The sequence below is a fragment of the Jaculus jaculus genome, chromosome 3 (assembly GCF_020740685.1).
Source record: "Jaculus jaculus isolate mJacJac1 chromosome 3, mJacJac1.mat.Y.cur, whole genome shotgun sequence".
Classification (NCBI taxonomy): domain Eukaryota; kingdom Metazoa; phylum Chordata; class Mammalia; order Rodentia; family Dipodidae; genus Jaculus; species Jaculus jaculus.
The window spans coordinates 176,923,326-176,943,762 of record NC_059104.1 but is presented as its reverse complement, the minus strand read 5'-3'; the positions used below and the strand labels follow the sequence as shown (position 1 = coordinate 176,943,762).

At 43.2% G+C, this 20,437-nt stretch overlaps 1 protein-coding gene across 4 annotated transcripts in view; it reads left to right on the top strand.

The window, feature by feature from the left end:
- The first annotated feature begins 2,871 nt into the window (after window positions 1–2,871).
- Sbf2 (SET binding factor 2) overlaps window positions 2,872–20,437 on the top strand; it is a 386,553-nt gene continuing 368,987 nt past the window's right edge. For 2 of the 4 annotated variants that reach the window (XM_045146275.1, XM_045146274.1), the window contains exon 1: window positions 2,873–3,033. In XM_045146275.1, coding sequence (XP_045002210.1) covers window positions 2,979–3,033 — 55 coding nt within the window. In that variant the 5' untranslated portion in view covers window positions 2,873–2,978. Of the gene's footprint in view, window positions 3,034–20,437 lie in introns of all 4 variants that reach the window. The other 2 variants (XM_045146272.1, XM_045146273.1) reach the window with 2 other exon arrangements.

Below are 20,437 nucleotides of genomic sequence, written 5' to 3'. Positions count from 1 at the left end.
CTTTGGTGAAAGGGGATGGTGGTTATCTGGGGATGGGATGGCCTTCAGCCAACCTCAGCGATCATGCTGCCTTGTCAGGGCTTATCAGTCTCAGCAGCCTGGCAGTTGTTGGGTGAGAAAGCTCAGCTCAGCTTCAGTGGATGTTAAATGTGTTCATGTGTGTGTAAATGCACAGTGCCTTTAACATGTGGCTGGGATATATGCTAAAGCCAATTTTATAAAACATCCACTTATGAACGGCTGGTAGTCTCCCTGATTGCAGCAGTTGAGAATATACTTAGGACATAGAGTACTTGATTCTAGACCTGAAAGTTTTTTTTTTTCCAGTAAAGGTTAAACTAATTTAAAGCAATACTTACAAATAAAACAACACACTTAAACAGTAAAATGAGGGCTGGAGAGATGGTTTATCAATTAAGGGGCTTGTCTGCAAAGCCAAGTGACCCAGGTTTGATTCCCTAGAGCCCATGTAAAGCCAGAAGCACAAGGTGGCACATGTGTCTAGAGTTCGTTTGTATCAGCTAGAGGCCCTGGCTTGCTCTCTCTCTGCCTCTTTCTCTCTTAAATAAATAAAAAACAAAACAAAATTTGAAAAAAGCCGGGCATGGTGGCACACACCTTTAATCCCAGCACTTGGGAGGCGGAGGTAGGAGGATCTCTGTGAGTTCGAGGCCACCCTGAGAATACAGAGTGAATTCCAGGTCAGCCTGGGCTAGATGAGACCCTACCTCAAAAAACAAAAAAAATTGAAAAAAGTTGACATCAAGTTCATATTCAATAGGAATCTAGTACTCAGAATATTCAAAAGTAAGAACAAAAAGACTAACGGGGATGCCTGCAAAGCCAAGACCCAGGTTTAATTCTCCAGGACCCACATATAGGCCAGATGCACAAGGTGGTACATGTGTCTGCAGTTCATTCGCAGTGGCTGGAGGCCCTGGCATGCCTATTCTCTATCTGCTTCTCTCTTTAATAAATAAATAAAATAACATAGTTTTTAAAAAAAGCAAAATCAGTAAGGAATGTAATTGCTTGAAAATTCTGAAAGTATGCCGGGTGTGGTGGCGTACACCTTTAATCCCAGCACTCAGGGAGGCAGAGGTACCAGGATTGCCGAGAGTTCGAGGCCCCCTTGAGACTACATAGTGAATTCCAGGTCAGCCAAGGCTACAGAGAGACCCTACCTCGAAAAAGAAACAAAAACAAAACAAAAAATCTGAAAGGCTATCATGTCCCACCCTGTAGTTCCGGGGAGCAAAATCAGAAGTTATAGTAGGGCAACTCTGACGTAACAAGGAAGAACTTTCTAGTAGGGCTGTCACACAGTGCACCGGGCTTCCTGCTGGGAAGTGAGATTACTCTTTATGGCAAGTGATCATGTTGAAAAAAGGATTTCTACATGGGCATGATGGGAAGGCTTCGTTGTTGTTGTTGTTGTTGATAAGGGAGATGTTAATTCTTTGGAAGTTTAGTCCATCTTCTCGCCACCAATCTGACCATTAGCACTTTACAAACGGGTGAGGTCCTAGGGTTAAAATGCCCCTTGCTTCAGGGTCTTCTAGGGCAACTCAGCTCATTAGTATGAAGAAGCAAGCTTAGCTAGAAAGGAGAACTCGTCAAGTCAGTTTACAGTAAATCTTGAGCAGCTGAGTTCTGACCTCCACTCACTGTAGCGAGTAGTTGGTGCACACGCAATAAAAATGTTAAGACAAGGCCGGGCGTGGTGGCGCAGCCTTTAAGCCCAGCACTTGGGAGGCAGAGGTAGGAGAATCGCCATGAGTTCAAGGCCACCCTGAGACGACATAGTGAATTACAGGTCAGCCTGAGCTTGAGTGAGACCCAACCTCAAAAAAAAAAAAAAAAAAAAAAAAGTTAAGACACCTACTATAGTCTACACACTTTGTTAAGAGCGCTAGTGAATATAAGTAACCACGAAGACGATTTCCAGACCATAGATGTCTCCAAACTTCATGGTCATCTGTACACAGTCTGACACTATAATTTCACAAATATCCGCAAATGATAAAATAAGCTCATTTAAGTGCCCTGGTAGCCAAACTTGAAAAGATCACCAGGGAGTATAACTAAAGTAAAATAAAATAAAGCAATCCTTCCGATGAGTCCTAGACTGGGCAATAAGGACCGCGGTATGACCCGTGACGCAGGTGATGCTTGGTGGGAGCCCGGGGACGCCGCCAGGCCAGCCAGCCGGGGCGGGGCTCCCCGGGGAGACTCCCGGGGATGCCGCGTTCCTCGGTGCAATACGACTCCCCCGGGCGCTCCGGAGGAAGCCCAGGCCGACCGCCCCCGGCCCAGGCAGCACCGAAAGCCCGAGTCTCCCCAGGGGATTGCGCAAAGAGTCTTTCCCTCCCCCGCCAGCCCGATGGCATGTCTCTAACATTCCCATCTGCACAACATAAACAGGAAACGTGCAAGGGGAAAAAAAAAAAAAAAAAAAAAGCCCTGGCGGTGCAAAATTCCAAGCTCGCAGCCGAGGGCGGGAGAACCTTGCTGGTGGTGACAGTAAAACCAGCAGCAGAAAGAAAGCAAAGTTTCCACCAAGTGACCCCCAAAGCCATGCAGGCTCCTTCTCCCATGTGCAAAACTAAAGAGGGCGGGAGGGACGACCCTCGCTTTTGCAAAAATTGAAAAATAGATACTAAGAAGGAAACACCGGGGAGGAGGGCGTCGAGGTGCGAGCCAGGCCGCCCACCGGCTGCCGCGGCGCGTGGGCTCTCGGCCCGCGGCCCGGACGCCGAGTCGGCTCGGGCTCGGGCTCGGGCTCGGGCGGGGGCGGGGCGAGCCGCGAGGCGCGGCGCAGGCGCAGAGCGCGCCTCGCTTGTCAAACATGGCTGCAGCGCCGCCGCTGCCGCTACTGCCGGTTCAGGGAAAATGCTGAGCCCCGCCGGGTCGGGTCGGGGGCGGCGGCGGCCAGGTGGGCGACGGGGATCCGTTTCCCGGACGCGACGGCGACGGTCATGGCCCGGCTGGCCGACTACTTCATCGTGGTAGGCTACGACCACGAGAAGCCAGGTGAGGAAGGGTGTGGGGCCGCCGGGCGCCGCCCCCGGGCCTCCCCGCCTCCGCCCTCCCGGCCGCTGGTCCAGTGGGGCTCGGCGGGGCCGGGCGTCGCGGCGGGGAGGCGGGAAAGCCGGTGCGGAGGAGCGGGCGGGCGGGCGGGCGGCGTCGGGCCTTGTTGGGCGGCCTGAGCCTGGCTCGCGGTGGGCGTGTGCGTGCGCGCCGAGTCCGCACGGCGGATGCGGGGGGACGCGGGCCCGGGGGGGCCCCTCGGCGGGCCCGAGCCGGAGCCGGCGTGCGGGAGCTCGGTGCACGAGGCCGGGGCCCGGCGCGCGCGCGCGTGCGTGTGGGGGAGACGGGAGAGCCCCGGGCCGCGGGGCAGGGAGGGCGGCAGCCAACTGCGCGGGGTTCCTAGGGGACACACTTGTGCCCTGCATCCTGAGTGAGTAACGAGTGACGCAGGGGGCTGTCCTCTCCGAAAGGAAGTGTCCGGAGTCCAGGGCTACCTCCCTCCACGCCTTGCTCCGCGGGACGCGTGCGACCGGGGAAGGCGAACCCGCCCCTCCGCTCGCCCTCCCTCTCTCCCTCCCCCATTGCACCGGTGAAAACCTTTCTAGGAAATGGTACCCGTTCTTTTCAGGACCAACGTGACGGTCATTGATCCAGAAATGACCCGCTGGAAGACAGGCAGCCAATGGCTGCAGGTGATCTTGGGCAGCTTTCGTGGTGTTTTAAGTCAGTTCTCTTCATTCGCCCTAAAATTTTCTTCACAAGGAGCAATTTGTCAAATGCATACCGCTTTATACTTTAATTGATGGACTTGCACAACTTTAAGAGTATTCTGGGGGCGGGGGTCATGCACGTTTATGTTCCTGCCCGTATCGCTTTGATCGCTTTGTATTACGATCTAAAGTTAAGTGTAGTGTAATAACAAGGTGAACTGGGGAAGCTCGTTTATTTCAGGGTAATTCCAGTCTCACACTTGCCAGGCGTTTTAGCTTATCAGCTCTACAACCCCTTCATTTGTTAGAGGAGATGCTGAGATTGTGTTTTTGCCTTGGTAACACCAGAGTACCATTGTTCCACCCACTCCCAGTCCACTGCCTCTTTCATTATTTCTCCTCTGAGAACTTCCTCCAACGAAGGAGTCCCTCATCCTTTCACTGCTCATGACCTGATTGAGGTCAGCAGTTAAAGGTTTGAGCTGTATTTCTGGTATCTTTTGGCTTCAAAATGGCATATTGTTTCTTAGTAATTTTGTATTGTCTAGTCTCTTAACAAGATTAACTGTGGAGAATCACACCTTTGTTTTTAACCTTGTTTAGTTTTTGGTGACTTTTTTTTTCTCCCACCCACAACAACTTTGAAACAATCATAAACTTGAAGAAAAATAGCAAGTGTGGTACAAAGTATTTTTTTTCCCCCTCTGAGCACTTTGAGAGGAAACTGCTGACCTTATGCCCTGTCATCCAGAATATTCTGATAGGGATGTTCTACACACTCACAGTACAGCCATCAGAAGAGGAAATTCACACTGACATGGGACTCCATTTAGTTCAGGTTTTGCTGATTGCGCTGTTACTCATTACTGGCAAGAGGATTCAGTTCACTTATGTACTGTGTTCTTTTGTGATATCTCTTTAGTATCTCCTTCCATCAAGCTGCCTTATTGTCTCTTGACTTTCTTGACCTTGACACTTTAGATGACTACAGGTCAGTTATTTTGTAGAATGCCCTTAATTTGGCATTGTGTATTTTTGGTTTTTGCATCCTTGGGCAAGAGTATCACAGAAGTGGATGTTCAAATTTTTGCTTTGATTACTTGTAATCAGTGCCTGGCAAGCTCTTCCACTATAAAGTTAATATAACTTGATAGTTTTTTAGGGTAAATATCTTTTTGTTTCTTTTCAAAGTAGGGTCTCACTCTAGTCCAGGCTTATTTGGAATTCACTGTGTAGTCTCAGGTGGCTTTGAACTCACTACTTCTGTCTCCCAAGTGCTGGGATTAAAGGCGTGTGCTGCCATGCCCGGCTTGGGTAAATATCTTGAAATTAGAAAAATATCTGGTTTCTCACCAAGATTTTAATGAAGTAATTTACACACTAACATTTAAATGGATTCATGAAGTATCTTTCTTAAAAATGTTTTATTTATTTATTTGCAAGCAGAGAGAGAAAGAATATGAATGGGCATGCTAGAGCTTCTGTGCACTGCAAAAAACCTCCAGCTCACTTTGTGTATCTGGTTTTATAGGGGTGCTGGGGACTCATACTGGGTTGTTAGGCTTTATAGGCAAAAGTCTTAACCGCTGAGCCATCTCTCCACTCTCCAGATCAGATTTATCTTTTTTTTTTTTCAATGTGTATGTGTTCATGTGTGGAGGCCAGAGATGAATATGCAGTGTTTTCCTCAGTAACTCTCCTACCCCTCTTTTTGAGGCAGGGTCTCACTCTAGCTCAGGTTGACTTGGAACTCTGTAGCCCCAGACTGGCTTCAAACTCAGTTATCCTTCTACCTCAACCCCCCACGTGCTGGGAGTATAGGTCTGAGCTATCACTGTCGGGTCTGTCTGTTTTTTCTTTTTTTCTTTTTCTTTTTTTTTGTTTTTTCGAGGTAGGGTCTCACTCTAGCCCAGGCTGACCTGGAATTCACTATGTAGTCTCTGGGTGGCCTTGAACTCACCATGATCCTCCTACCTCTGCCTCCTAAATGCTGGGATCAAAGGCCTGCGCTGCCATACCTGGCTCTTATTTTTTTTAAAAAATATTTTTACTTATTTATTTGAGAGAGAGGAAGAGAGAAGGAGAGAGAGCAAAAGAGGCATGTAGAGAAAGAGAGAATGGGCAAGCCAGGACCTCCTGCCACTGCAAATGAACTCCAGATGCATGCGCCACTTTGTGCTTTACATGGGTACTGGGAAACTGAACCTGGGTCCTTTGGCTTTGCAGGCAAGCACCTTAACTGCTAAGCCATCTTTTTCAGCCCTCCACCTTATTTTTTGAGAAAGGATCTTTCACTGAACTTGGAGCTCACTGATTCAGATAGACTGGCTGGACAGCCAGCAAGCCCCAGGGGGATTCTCCTGACTCTCTGTCCCCACCACCGGGATTCCATCCATGCCTGTCTTTTTTTTTTTTTTTTTCCGATGTAGGGTCTCACTCTAGCCCAGGCAGATCTTGAATTCACTATGGAGTCTCAGGGTAGCCTTGAACTCATGGCGATCCTCCTACTTCTCCTGCCTGGCTTTTTTCAGTGGATGGTGGGTATCTAAGATCCTCACGTTCATGCAGCAAGCGGTCTACTGACCAAGCCATCCGTCTAGTCGCTTGCTGTCTTTTTTTTTTTTTTTTAGTGGATTGTATTGTTATTTCTTGTTTTAGTCTGTTGGGGTTGCTGTAACAAAAATTCCATATAATGGGTGACACGTGTGTGTGTGTGTGTGTGTGTGTGTGTGTGTATACACACACACACACACACACACATACATACATATACATATACATACACACACATTATATATATGTAATGTATATATGTATATATTTGGTTTTTCGAGGTAGGTTCTTGCTGTAGCCCAGGCTGACCTATGTAGTCTTAGACTGGCCTCGAACTCACAATGATCTTCCTACCTTGGCCTGCTGAGTGCTGGGATTAAAGGTGTGCACAACCACACCCAGATGTTGGGTGATTTATAAACAACAGGCTTTAATTCTCATAATTGTAAAGGTTGGAAAATCTAAAATTAAGGCTCCAACAAATTTGAGGTCTAATTAGGGATTGCTTCCTCACAGCTGTGTTCTCACTTTAACCTCACATGTCTTTCTGAGATCTCTTTAATAAGGGAACTAATCCCATGTATTAGAGTTCTACCTCCACCACCCAGTCACCTCCCAGTGAGCGCATCTACTTCTCTTACTCTGGGTGATAAGATTCCAAGATAAGAATTTGGGGGGTGGGCAAGTATTCAGACCATAGCCCTGTTTGCTTGGATGCTTAATTTTTATTTTCTCTTTTGACCAGTACATCTGGCTTCTGTGTCCTTAAACATGTTCCCATCATCCTTTGAGCACATCCTTACTTTTTGACATGAGAGCTCCTGGTTTACCTTTTTACCCCCTTTGCTTTGTGGTGCTGAGGCTGTAACTCAGGGCCTCTTGCATGCTAGGGAAATGTTCTGTGATTGAGCAGCATCCTGAGCTCTTCTGGCTTATGTTCTTTATCTGTGTCTTGACCTTGGAGTCAGCCATTTCTCTAGGAATCCCTGCTTTCTTTCATTGGAAAGTGACATTAAGAAGCTAATTTCTCAGTGTCTGCTTCTTTACTGTCTTTGAGTTGTAACTGCTCTCAGGCTCTTTTCATGGTTGGAGCTGAAGGGGGTTTATGTATGTATAGGAACATATACATTTACATCTGTATTTGTTTCTTTATCTCTGTGTAGAGAAAGCCCCTTCCAACACTATAGATCTACTCTAGTTTTCTCTCTTTCATGTTGTAATGCATCTCAGACAGTGAGAAATCTGTTTTCTACCATCTTTAATATTTATTTGCCTATAGCCAATCTTTCATCCTTAATACCATCTCTTCTTTCTGCTGAGGCTGTTTCTTCATTGTATTTGCTCTTCCCTCATTTCCAGCACTGTAAGAATTTCAGAGTCTTTATCAAGATGCTTCAGTACAGGGCCTCCCTGTCCTGCTCTGACTCCTCATGTACCACCCCCCACCCATGGGCACACTTTTCACCTTACTTACCTCCCACACTGTGCTGTTCACTTGTAAAGAAACATCCTTCCCTCCTTCATTCCCTTTGCACCGTAGTACAGTTGCCTTTGGTGCTTTGACTTGGGGTTCTGACTCAACCTGTTTGGCCTTGGCCACTTTCTTACCACTTGGATTTTCCCCAGAGCTCACTTTAGATCCTACAAGCCCCACTTCCACCCTGTGGCTTCTGTGACTTCTTCTTCTTTAAAAAAAAAAATTATTTTATTTACTTACTTATTTTGGGGGAGGGGCAGATAGAGAGAATACCATGGGCCTCCAGCCACTGCAAATGAACTCCAGACACATGTGCTACCTTGTGCATCTGGCTTACATGGGTTACTTGGGAATGGAACCTGGGTCCTTTGGCTTTATAGGCAAGTGCCTTAGCCGCTAAGCCATCTCTCTAGCTCTGTGTCTACTTCTTTTCCTATACCAAAGAAAGGGAATTTTTTTTGTTTATAAAATTATAAACAAAATTCAGAATGTTGTATAAATTTGTATTATCTCAATTGTAAAATGTAAATTTTCTACTTGGGATTTTTGGTAGTTTATTGAAGAATAACTCACATGCAGTAAATTTAAGTGACCATGTCGGTGACTTTTGGCACTGACATGCCCTCATGTAATCACTACCGCAATCAAGAGACAGGACATTTCCATTTCTACAAAATGTCCTCTTATGCCCTTTCACAGTCTGTCTCCTCCCTGGCCTCTGGCAATCCCTGATCTGTTTTCTGTCTGTTTGCTCTTGTCTTTTCTAGCTGTCATGTCAGTAGAATCACACCATTTTCATGTCTGGCTTTTTTTGGGGGGGGGGGTTTCGAGGTAGGGTCTCACTCTGGTCCAGGCTGACCTGGAATTAACTCTGTCATCTCAGGGTGGCCTTGAACTCATGGCAATCCTCCTACCTCTACCTCCCGAGTGCTGGGATTAAAGGCGTGCGCCACCACGCCCGGCTCATGTCTGGCTTTTTTACTGAGCTTTATCCATGTTGTATTTGTTGGTAATTGTCACTCTCACCCCTGAGCCCCAATTCCCTTTTGTCCCCCTGGTGCTGGGGATTGACACCAGGGCCTCACCCATGCTAAGCATGTGCTGAACCACTGAACTACACTCCCACTCAGGCTGTTCTTTTTATTGTTAAGTGTGATACAATTTGTTCACCCATTCACCAGTTGGACATTTGATTCCAGATTTTGACTATTATGAAGAAAGTTGTTTGGAGCATTTTCATTCAGATCCTTTTTCATATGTCTCCATTTTTCTTGGGTAAAAAGTAAGAGTTCCTGGGTGATGATAAATAAATACTCTGTTAAACTTTATATGAAGCTGCTAAACTGTTTTCATTTTGCTTCTTTACCAGTGAGGGTTCCAGTTAATGTTTTCTATTTTATTATCTTGCTTTATTTTTTAGGATTTTTTTAAATTGACCAATGAAAATTGTGTATATTTATGTTGTATAACATTTGGATTTTCCCCCAATTTGTGGCATAAAGGCTGTCCTCCAGCAGCTCCTTAATTTTGCCTCTACCATCCATCCATGGTGATTTTTGTTTTGTTTTAGGTTCTGTTTGTATACATACATATGAGCACACCAGCGCCTCTTGACACTGCAAATGACTGTTGGACAGTTGTGCCGGTTTTTGCGTCATGCTGATGTGGTTGGTTTGAGAATTGAACTCTGGACTATATAGGCTTTGCAAGCGAGTATCTTTAACCACTGAGCAATCTTCCCAACCCTCTTTTTATTTTTCTTCTTCCTTTCTCTTTTGAGACAGACTCCTATGTCACATAGGATGGCCTTTGCCTCCTTTTATTTATTTATTTGAGAGAGAGAGAGGAGAAAAAGGAAGAGAATATGCATGCCAGAGCCTCCAGCCACTGCAAACAAACTCCAGACGCATGTGCCACCTCATGCACCTGGCTTACGCGGATACTGGGGAAATGAACTTAAGTTTTTAGGCTTCACAGGCAAGTGCCTTAACCACTAAGCCATTTCTCCAGCCCTTGTTCATGTTTTGCTATACATATATGTTGTGAAATAATTATCACAATGGAGTTAATGTATCCATCACCTCACATAGTTGACGTGTGTTTGTTGGGTGAGAGGGATGAGAGCACTTAAAATATTTATTTATTTGAGAGAAAGAAAGAGGCAAATAGAGAAAGTGAGGGGGACGGAGAAAGAGAGGGAATGAATGGGCACACTAGTGCCTCTAGCCACTGCAGACAAACTCCAGATGCGTGTGTCACCTTGTGCATCTGGCTTATATGGGTACTGGGGAATTGAACCTGGATCCTTTGGCTTTGCTGGCAAGCACCTAAGCCAACTCTCCAGCCCCAAGAACATTTAGGAGGTACTATCTTAGCAGATTTCAAGTATTCACCAAGTTAGTTTTATTTAAAAAGTTGGCTATTCTAGTGGGTATGTAGTGGCATTTCTAGGTTTCAATTTGCATTTTCCAGGTGACAGTGTTGAGCACCTTTTTATTTGCATATTTTTTTTGTATACTGTCTCCTAATTTTTTAGTTTTATTGGTTGTTTGATTTTTGTTGAGTTTTATCCCAATTCTAGATGCAAATCTTCATTAGGTATTTTGTAAGTATTCCAATTAGTGGCAAGCCTTTCCATTTTCCTTTTAAAACACTTATTTATTTGGGGCTGGAGATATGGCTTAGTGGTTAGGTACTTGCCTGTGAAGTCTAAGGACCCCAGTTTGAGGCTCCATTCCCCAAGACCCACATAAGCCAGATGCACAAGGTGGTGCATGTATCCGGAGTTCATTTGCAGTAGCTGGAGGCCCTGGCACGCCCATTCTCTCTTTGTATCTGCCTCTTTTTCTTTCTGTCTGTCGCTCTCAAATAAATAATGAACAAAAAATTTAAAAATGTACTTATTTATTTCAAAGAGAGAAAAAGTGTATGGGCATGCCAGGGCATCCTGGTGCTACAAAGGAATTCCAGACACAAAACTTTACATGATACTGAGAAATAGAATCCAGGCTGTCAGGATTTGTAACAAGCATCTTGAACTGCTGAACTCTCTCTCGAGTCCCCATTTCCTGTTTCTTAAATGTTTTTCTGTTTTGAATGTCTGGATATGTAGGCCAGGCTAACCCCAAACTTGAGATCCTCCTGCCTTAGCCTCTTGACAGTACCTTCTAAGAAGCAGATGATTAAATTGGACCTTTTAGACACTTGCTCACTCAGTCAGTTGTCCTAATACAGGTTCTTCTGTAACACAGGCTGACCTTGAACTCTGTGTAGTGGAGGCTAACTTTGAGCTCCTAGTCCTCTTGCCTCTACCTCCCAAGTGCTGTAATTACAGTCTTGCACTACCACTCCTAGCCCTTTGAATAATCTGTTTATATAAAACCCTCAACAAAACTTATTGGAAGAGCTAGGCAGGATGAAAATATAGTAAATCTATATACTTATTTAAATTACCAATGAAGGATAAATCTGATTGACTCTGCAAACCTTTATTTATTTATTTATTTTTGTGTTTCGAGGTAGGGTTTCACTCTAGCCCAGGCTGACCTGGAATTCACTATGTAGTCTCAGGGTAGCCTTGAACTCACGGCGATCCTCCTACCTCTACCTCCCAAGTGCTGGAATTAAAGGCACGCTCCACCACTCCCGGCTTGCAAACCTTTATTACATAACTATCTTCAAGTTAGTATGTTTTTATCCAACTCTAAAGGCTAGTTACATTATAATAATATATTGAAGTGTGTATGCTCTATGTTAGAATGTTCTTGGAATTTATCAACCAAGATACCTTTTTCTCCCCTAAAGTGTCTTTGTCATTAATAATGCTTTTGGTTGAGTTTTAAAATGTATCAGTTTTAAAATTGGAATGAAAGAAAGTAAACCTTATTTTTTAAAAAATTCATTACTATAATAGGGAGTTAATAAGTACTGTTTGACTTATATATATTGGAACTGACTCAGGCCTTCATGACCCCACAGAAAATCCCATGACCCTACAGAGAAGGGCTCTAAGGAAATGGTAACAGGGGAGAGGAATCAAAGGGTATAATCTGTTAATAAATACATAAAAGAAAGCAGAGAGTCTGGTACATAGTGGATACTTAGTAGATATAGAATGAACATAATTGTAAAAGAAATATAGAAAAAAACCAAAAATAAAGGAGGAGTATAGCAGGTGAATATGGCTCCAGAAAGGCAAAAGATGGGATTTTTGTGGTAATACAAATGCTGAGTTCCTCCACCTGAGAGTGGATGCAAGAGTGTCCATGTGATAAAGATGTATAAACACGTGTGCACACGCACACCAGTACAAGTAAACTGGGGAAATCTGAGTGAGAATGGTGGCTTGTTATGATGTTAGTATCCTAAAGGGGTACATGGTATCTATTATTCCTTTAACTGTAAATCTACAACTATCTCAAAATACAAAGTTTAGAAATAAAGTCCAAGCCGGGCATGGTGGTGCACGCCTTTAATCCCAGGCTGTGTGTTTGTACCTGTGTGTGCAGGTGCCAAGCATTAAAGCTAGGGCTTTAGGCATGCTACCACCTAGCTTTGGTATGTCTCTAGTCTCCTTGAGATATTTCAAAAATTACCCGTTATTAAGCCATCAGAACATATCATCAGTCCTGCATTCCTCCCTCTCACATTTTATATAAAAACAGTTGGGATTCTTTTGGTTACTGTTTTTGTTAATTGTCAAGAACTCTTTGAGATTCATTAAATTGACAATTATTTTCCAGTCATTGCTCTAAATAGCAACAAGTTAACAGTCAAGTCTGGACTGGGGAGATGACTTAGTTGGTGAGGTGTTTGCTATACACACAAGTATGAAAACCTGAGTTCACACCCTGAGCACCTACATAGATGCTAGGCATAGTGGCACACTCTTGTGATATAGGCACATCCCTAGCCAAACTAGCTAGCTAGACGAGCTCAGTTGGTGTGCCCTGAGTTCAGTGAGAGACTGCCTTGACAAGTAAAGTGGAGTGTGAGAGACACCTACATTGACCTTTGGCCTCCACATGCATATGCGCATGTGGACCTATATACACATGTGTCCACACACATACAAGCATGTACACACACAGACATGCACAACACACACACACACACACTTGCAAAAAAAAGCATTAAGTGGTGAGTGCACTGGTGTGTACTCATAGTCCTGGTTACTCTGGCAGCTGAGGCTGGAGGATTGCTTGAATCCAGGAGTTCAAGACCACCAACTCCCTCCTCTCAAACAAAACCAAACAATAACTGAAGTAAGATACTACTCTGTTTCTAACTTAGTCATTAGTGGATATAGTCTTGAAATAAATAATGAGAAATGAAGAAGGATCACCATTCTGAGGAAGGGAGAGATGGGGGGGGGAGGAAGGAGAGACTTCTTTTGAGAAGTGATGTTTAAACTGTGTTGTATAAGATGAATAACTCTTTGCTACATGGAAACAAAGATAAAGGCAGAGTGGAAAAATGCATGTAGGAATGTGTTGCTACCAGAGTGGGGAAAAGTAAGTGTAGATGGGAACTGAGCTGGGATTTGATGCTGGTGTGGATTAGGATCGACTGTGAAAGGCTGTGTATGTTAGATTGCAGAATTTAATCTAGACTGTAGATAGTGAGGTCTATTGAAAAATGAGAGTTCTTGAAATGCAAGAGTTAAAATGGAAATGTGGCTCAGATGGCTACTTTTTTCATCTGACTTTATGTGAGTGCTAGAGAATAGAATCTGGGCCAGTAGGCTATGGAGCCTTTATGCTCTGAGCTGTCTCCTCAGCCTTGTTTTGCACACACTTAAGTGTTGATATAAGAAGTCACTTACTGGACCTTCATAGGCACATGTAATTAAAGACGGATAATGTTTATAGACTTAATTAATTTTAGGCAAGGTCTCATGTAGCTGGCTGGCCTCATATAGCTGAGGATGGCCTTGACCTCCTAATCTTACTTCTGCCTTGCTGGAATTACAGATGGTGCCACCATGCTCAGCTTAGAGTAAGTACTACTTTTAAACAACAAATTTGCACTTATTCTTCAAAAAACAGTTTTTATCTCTTAGTTTTAGGGGGTTTTATATTTATTATTTATTTGAGTGAGAGAGAATGGGAGCCTGGGCCTCCAGCCACTGAAAACCAACTCCAGATCATGTGCCACCCTGTGCATCTGGCTTACATGGGTCCTGGGGAATTGTGCCTGGGTCCTTTGGCTTTGCAGGCAAGCACCTTAACTGCTAAGGCATCTCTCCAGTCCTAGTGTTTTGTATAAGATTCTTTTGCCACTGAAGACTTGGTAAAGTCATGTGCTTCCTTAGCTACCAGCACCAATGAGGAAATGATTTAACACCTTGGGAAAAGGACCTACTTTAGGAGAAAATAGATTAATAGCTTTTGACTTCAGGCTGATGGCCAAGTCTCCCATGTTCTTCTTTTTCTCTCTTATTCTCTTTGGTGGTTATATGTGTATGATGTGTGTGAGTATGTGTATGCCTGTTCATATGTGTGTAGATGGTTATATGTGTAGGTGCACGTGTGTATCAGGGTACACATGCCCATGTGTGAGCTACTGTGCGGAGGCTATATGTCCACTTTCATGTTGTGTGCCTTACTCAGTTGCTCTACACCTTCCTTTCTTTTGGTTTTATGCTTATCCCAGAGCTCACCAATTATTGCAACAGTAGCTAAGCAGTGAGCTCCATTACTCCTTGTCTCTGCCCCCAGGGCGGGGATTATAGGTGTGCACCACACACTTGGTATTTTACTTGGGTGCTAGGGATTTGAACTCAGGTCTTCTTGCGTGTGGGGCAAGCATTTTACACAATGAGCCATCTCCCCTGCCCTTCTGATCGCTCTTTGTTTTGCTTTTGCAGTAAAAGATGACTTGTTTTACTCACAATTTTGACTATATCTCTTTATAGACTTGGTTTTCAGCTCGTTCTGATTAGCCTTGAATTTTTGTGCTTATGTGATTTAGAATCTTTATCTCTTTTTCCTCCCTCCCACCTGCACTGGGGATGAACCAAGGGTTATGGCTGTTCATGGCTAAGCCACAGAGTAATGCTCCTCAGTTGTATGTTTTTCTACCCAGATTTGATTCACCTGTGTGCTTCTTCTGTTGCACATTCCTGGTGAATATTCTCATATATTGCTTTATACATTACTAAAGTAGTAATACATATTTGTTATAAAAACTTAAAGCATTATAGAAGCTGATGGCTTTGACTATAGTATCTGTCCCTTAAGATCTTGTCACAGTAAATTTGGTCCTAAACATTTACTTTTTCCCGGGATGACCTGTCAATTGATGAGAGTGGGGTGTTAAAGTCACCCACCACCACTGTGTTTGGTGTTATCTGTGACCTTAGTTCTAATAGTGTTTGTTTGACAAATTTGGGAGCCCCCATGTTAGGTGCATATATGTTTAGGATTGTAATGTCCTCCTGTTGGAGTGTGCCCTTAATCAATATAAACTGACCTTCCTTATCTTTCTTGACTAACATTGGACTAAAGTCTACCTTGTCTCATATTAGGATAGCAACCCCTGCTTATTTTCTAGGCCCATTTGCTTGAAACACCGTCTTCCAACCTTTCACCCTAAGATAATGTCTATCCTTTGTAGAAAGGTGAGTTTCTTGGAGACAACAAATTGTAGGATCCTGCTTTTTAACCCAATCTGCAAACCTATGTCTTTTCGTTGGGGCATTGAGGCTGTTGATATTAAGAGATATTATTGAAAGGTGTGTATTTATGTCTGCCATTTTTTTTTTTTTTTTTTTTTGTGGTTTCAGTTCTACCTGTGCTCTCTTCTGTTAACTAGTATTTTTTCTAGGTTCCTTATATGTGTGCTTTTCCTTTTCTTCAGCATGGAGGATTCTATCAAGTATTTTCTGTAGAGCTGGTTTTGTCTTCAAATACTCCTTTAACCTGCTTTTGTCATGGAATGTCCTTATTTCTCCGTTTATTTGAATGGATAACTTTGCAGGAGTCCTAAGCATTTATAGAGAAATGTCCTAGTCCTTTTAATAAAATAAAACTCCAGTCCTCCAAAGTCAACAGTGGAAGGAAAGCCACATGGGAAGGATTGTATTTCTCCAGTGATCTCGTGGAGTACTGACTTTTCTTAACATTCTGGTCCAGCTGTCTCTCCCAATCAAATCATTTTCCCCTTTCTTTTCTGAGACGTTAGAACATTGAAACAAGACTTTTCTAAGGCTAAAAATAAAACAAAAGGGTAATGAAAACAGAGAGTAAACTTTAAAAAATTTATTTATTTTTCTTGAGTAGAAACTTTGTATGGACACATCATGTGTTGTTGGTACCATCATTTCCCTCTTCCTTGCCCCTATTCCACTGAGGGCTCTCCTCACTGCAATTGCTAGTATTCACTCTTGGGTTGTGGTTATGAGCTAAGAGTGTCAGTCAGTCATTTTGTGTGTGTGGTGGGGAGCAATGCCTCTGGATATTACCTCCTACCCTGTATCTCTTACAATCTTTCCACCCCTTCTTCTGTAAAATTCCTTGAGCCATGGTGGGTGTGTTTTAAGATTGCTTTAGTGTTGAGCTCTCAGCAGCTTCTGGGTTTCTGCTTTGGTACTTTTTTCCCTTAAATATATTTTTATTTATTTATTAGAGAGAGAGAATGGACACGCCAGGGCCTCCAGCCACTGCAAACGAACTCCAGGTGCCTGTGCCCCCTTGTACATCTGGCTTATGTGGGTCCTGGAGAATCGAACCAGGGTCCTTTGGCTTTGTAGGCAAACTCCTTAACCACTAAGTTACCCCACCATCCTGGTACTTTTTGTTTTTTTATGAGAGATAGCAAGAGTGAGCGCGAGCGAGAGGAGTGGCATGCTGGGGCCTCCAGCCATTAGAATTGACTTCCAGGTGTGTGCGCCACCCTGGTGCACACGCACACCTTGCGCTTGTGTCACCTTGTACATCTGCCTTACAGTTTTGTGACCTGGGGACTCAAACATGGGTCCTTAGGCTTCACAAGTGGACCCCCTAAGTGCTAAGCTCTCTCTCTAGCCCTTTGGTATGTATTTAGTATCCTCAAGTGTCTGTCTCCGTCACTCTGTTGCGGGTTGTCAGGCTTGCTGTGGAAACAGCACTCTTACTCATGCCGCCAGTTCCTCTGTGCTTGCACCTGGGCCCTGGCTGATGGGTGAGGGTGGCTTACTGCGTAATAGGCAGTCAGCTGGGTTTGCTTGTCTTGGTGCTTGATTTTGGTTGTCTTCAGTTTTTGCTGCCTTCTGTAAAAGAAAAACAGATTCTGCCCTCAGCAAATATGCTTTCCCTGGTGTCTACCTGCCCTCAGCAAGCACACTTTCCCTGAAAGAAAACTTTTAAGTCAGCTGCTTAGTTTCCAAGGTTATTGCTTTCCATGTTCTGGTCTCTTAGAAGGAATATCTGATTTGCCATCATATGACAAAAGGCATCTTTCCTTTCACCATGGCTGTCAGTGTCTAGATCTCTTTGGGGCCAGGCAGATGATCCTACTCCTGTCAGGTTTAGTAGGGTCCCTATCCTGGATCTTCCTGTGTTCTGACCAAGTTTTAGTCTCTTCTGATTGCTGTGCCCCAGGAGATACCTCATTCCTTACTGCATTTGCAGTACTGCAGCTTGAACTCAGGGCCTGGTGCATGCTAGGCAAGTGCTCTGCCAGCTGAGCTCTACCCCTAGCCCCCATTCCTTACTCTGAATTGCTGACACTCACCCTCTAGTCAAATATAGTAGCATGGGATAGGGTAGCTTGCCACCCATGGCCCAGCATTGACGAACTTTGATGTTACCTAGAAACATGCTCATAGCATTATCATGTATAAATAAAGCTTGGCTAAACAAGCATTATAGCTTTTACTATTTTTAAAGGAAAAAATAAATTTTATAAAATTGTATACATATTTATTTTTAACTGAGCTATCATAATCTTTCCTGTTTGAGTTTTAACCTGAAAAAATAATGATACCATTTTTATTACTCTGTATGCATGAATGTTAGTTAAAATAATTTCAAAATAACCATGGTTTGAGTCTACAAACATTTGGATTATGGACTGATTTAATTTTTTAAAATTATTTATTTATTTGAAAGAGAGAAGCAGATAGATGAGGGGGGGGAGAGGGAGAGGGAGGGAGAGCACACCAGGGCCTTCAGCCACTGCAAATGAACTCCAGACTTATGTGCCACTTTGTACATTGGCTTATGTGGTTCCTGGGGACTTGAACTTGGGACTTTGCAGGCAAGAGCCTTAATTGCTAAGCCATCTCTCCAGCCTTAATTTGTGCAGTTAAGTTGTAATGATTACTGAAAGCTATCCCATCCTTTTTACTCTACTCCCTATACAGGCCATTTTTCCTGTTAATAATAGAATAATTTGTTGCCAAAGCATCTAATTAAAATAACCATTCCGGGCTGGAGAGATGGCTTAGCGGTTAAGTGCTTGCCTGTGAAGCCTAAGGACCCCGGTTCGATGCTCGGTTCCCCAGGTCCCACGTTAGCCAGATGCACAAGGGGGTGCACGCGTCTGGAGTTCGTTTGCAGAGGCTGGAAGCCCTGGCGCGCCCATTCTCTCTCTCTCCCTCTGTCTGTCTTTCTCTCTGTGTCTGTCGTTCTCAAAAAAAAAAAACCAAAAAACCATTCCACCCATAATCATGCAGACAACCCTAACTTAACTCAGCGGGTTGCAAGGCAAAAAACCCCATGCGAGTTGGAAGGGGTTTAGTTGGGAAGAAGGGTTTTAGTGGGAGTGTGAGAGGAGATAAGAGAGGTAACGGGGGAGGGGTAAGATAAAAATACATTATATATATACATTTATATATGCATGTATGAAATCATAAAATCCCCACCAAACCAAAGTCTTTTTTGACATATTACAGAGACTCCCTTTGAAGACTGTTTTTAATGAATAATTTTAAAGAGATGGTATGATGAAATCACTGTTTACCAAGGGTTGTTTGTACCTGTGATTCATGAACTTTAAAGGTATTGAAGACATTTTTGAGACTCAAGGGAATTGTATTAGTTGAAAAATTGTAAATAAGTAAGCCTCAGCTGTAGTGAACTACTTGCCATTCTCCTAAGAAACCAAGAGTCATTCGCTGGTCATTATCTTTTTAAAGTATAGCCACTCTAGTAGATATAAAGTGATATGCTGATATTCTGACAGATATCTATCTGGGGATTTTTGTAGTATATCCTTTTATATTTGCATATCCATATAAATGTATATGCATCATTATTTTACTTCTTACAGAACAAAGTCATAGCATCTGTTCATTTATACAATCTTTATACAGTCTGTTTTTTAACATTTAACTTGTAATATGGTGCTTTCTATGGACTTTGTATTATATAACAACATTAATTTTTACTAGTTGTGTTTTAACATTTTAACATAATTTAATATAGATAAAAATTTAATAGTAAATCTATTGATATATTTTGTTTCTAATTTTTTGTAGTTACAATAAGGTTAAGATGACTCCTGGATGATTTTTTGTTTGTGGTTTTCAAGGTAGGGTCTTGCTGTAGTCCAGGTTGACCTGGAATTCACTCTGTAGTCTCAGGGTGGCCTTGAACTCCCTATGATCCTCCTACCTCAGTCCTTCAAGTGCTGAGATTAAAGGCGTGCGCCACCATGCCTAGCCAGAATAAATATTTGCATTCATCTTTAATTTTCTGAGTGACATGGATGAAGAGAGAAGCAGTAAAGTTTAGCGATGGCGAAGTTACAAGTATGGGATAGATCTAGGTAGTCTTGGTTTGATTGTCTCTTATTAGTTCTAGCCTTAATACAGGTTACCTGATTGTTATACATCTCAGTTTCTGCATCTATAAATGAGATAATAAATAGTATTCATTATCACAAAGAGTTTGTTGCAGTCAATTTTGAGTTGCTGGCAGAAAACACCCAATCAAGAGCAGCTTGTAGGATGAAGGAGTGTATTTTGGCTTATAGACTTGCGCGGAAGCTCCATGATGGCAGGGAAAACCATGGCATGGATGGGTGGACATCACCTCCTGGCCAACATCAGGTGGACTACAGCAGCAGGAGAAGAATTGTCAACACATGTCAAACACTGGCAGGGGGAAGCTAGTTATAATATCCATGCGCCCACCCCCAACAATTATCACCTCCAGCAAGCTCCAATTCCCAAATTGCTGCCAGCTAGGACCTAGCATTTCTAACACAGAAGTTTATGGGGGACACCTGAATCAAACCATGACAGTTATTGTGAAGATTAAATGAGTTAACTCTTACAAAATACTAATACAGTGTTTGGAGAATAACTATTGTGTAAGGTTTAATTCCTAGAAGTAGAATTGCTCAGTCAAATGGCATGCATGTTTATATAGAAATATATTAATTTTCTTCCCAGCATTGTTTCCTTACGAAACTGTAGTTTTGTGCCTTCTAGTTCCTGTGGTCCCAAGGAAAGTGTCAGTCCTACTTATCCTCAGCCCCTACCATAAACTGAGCCGGTCAGAGGCATCCTTAGATCTTCTCTTGGAACAAACAAAGTCTGTCTCTTTATGCTGGGATGGCAAGAAGACTAAGTTGAGGCTGCCAAGGAATATTTTCCTTGCTGTGCTTTGAGTAAATACTGAATACCACCTAAGGAAAAGATAGACTGAAAAGTGATACAAGCTTTTAGAAACATCATTTG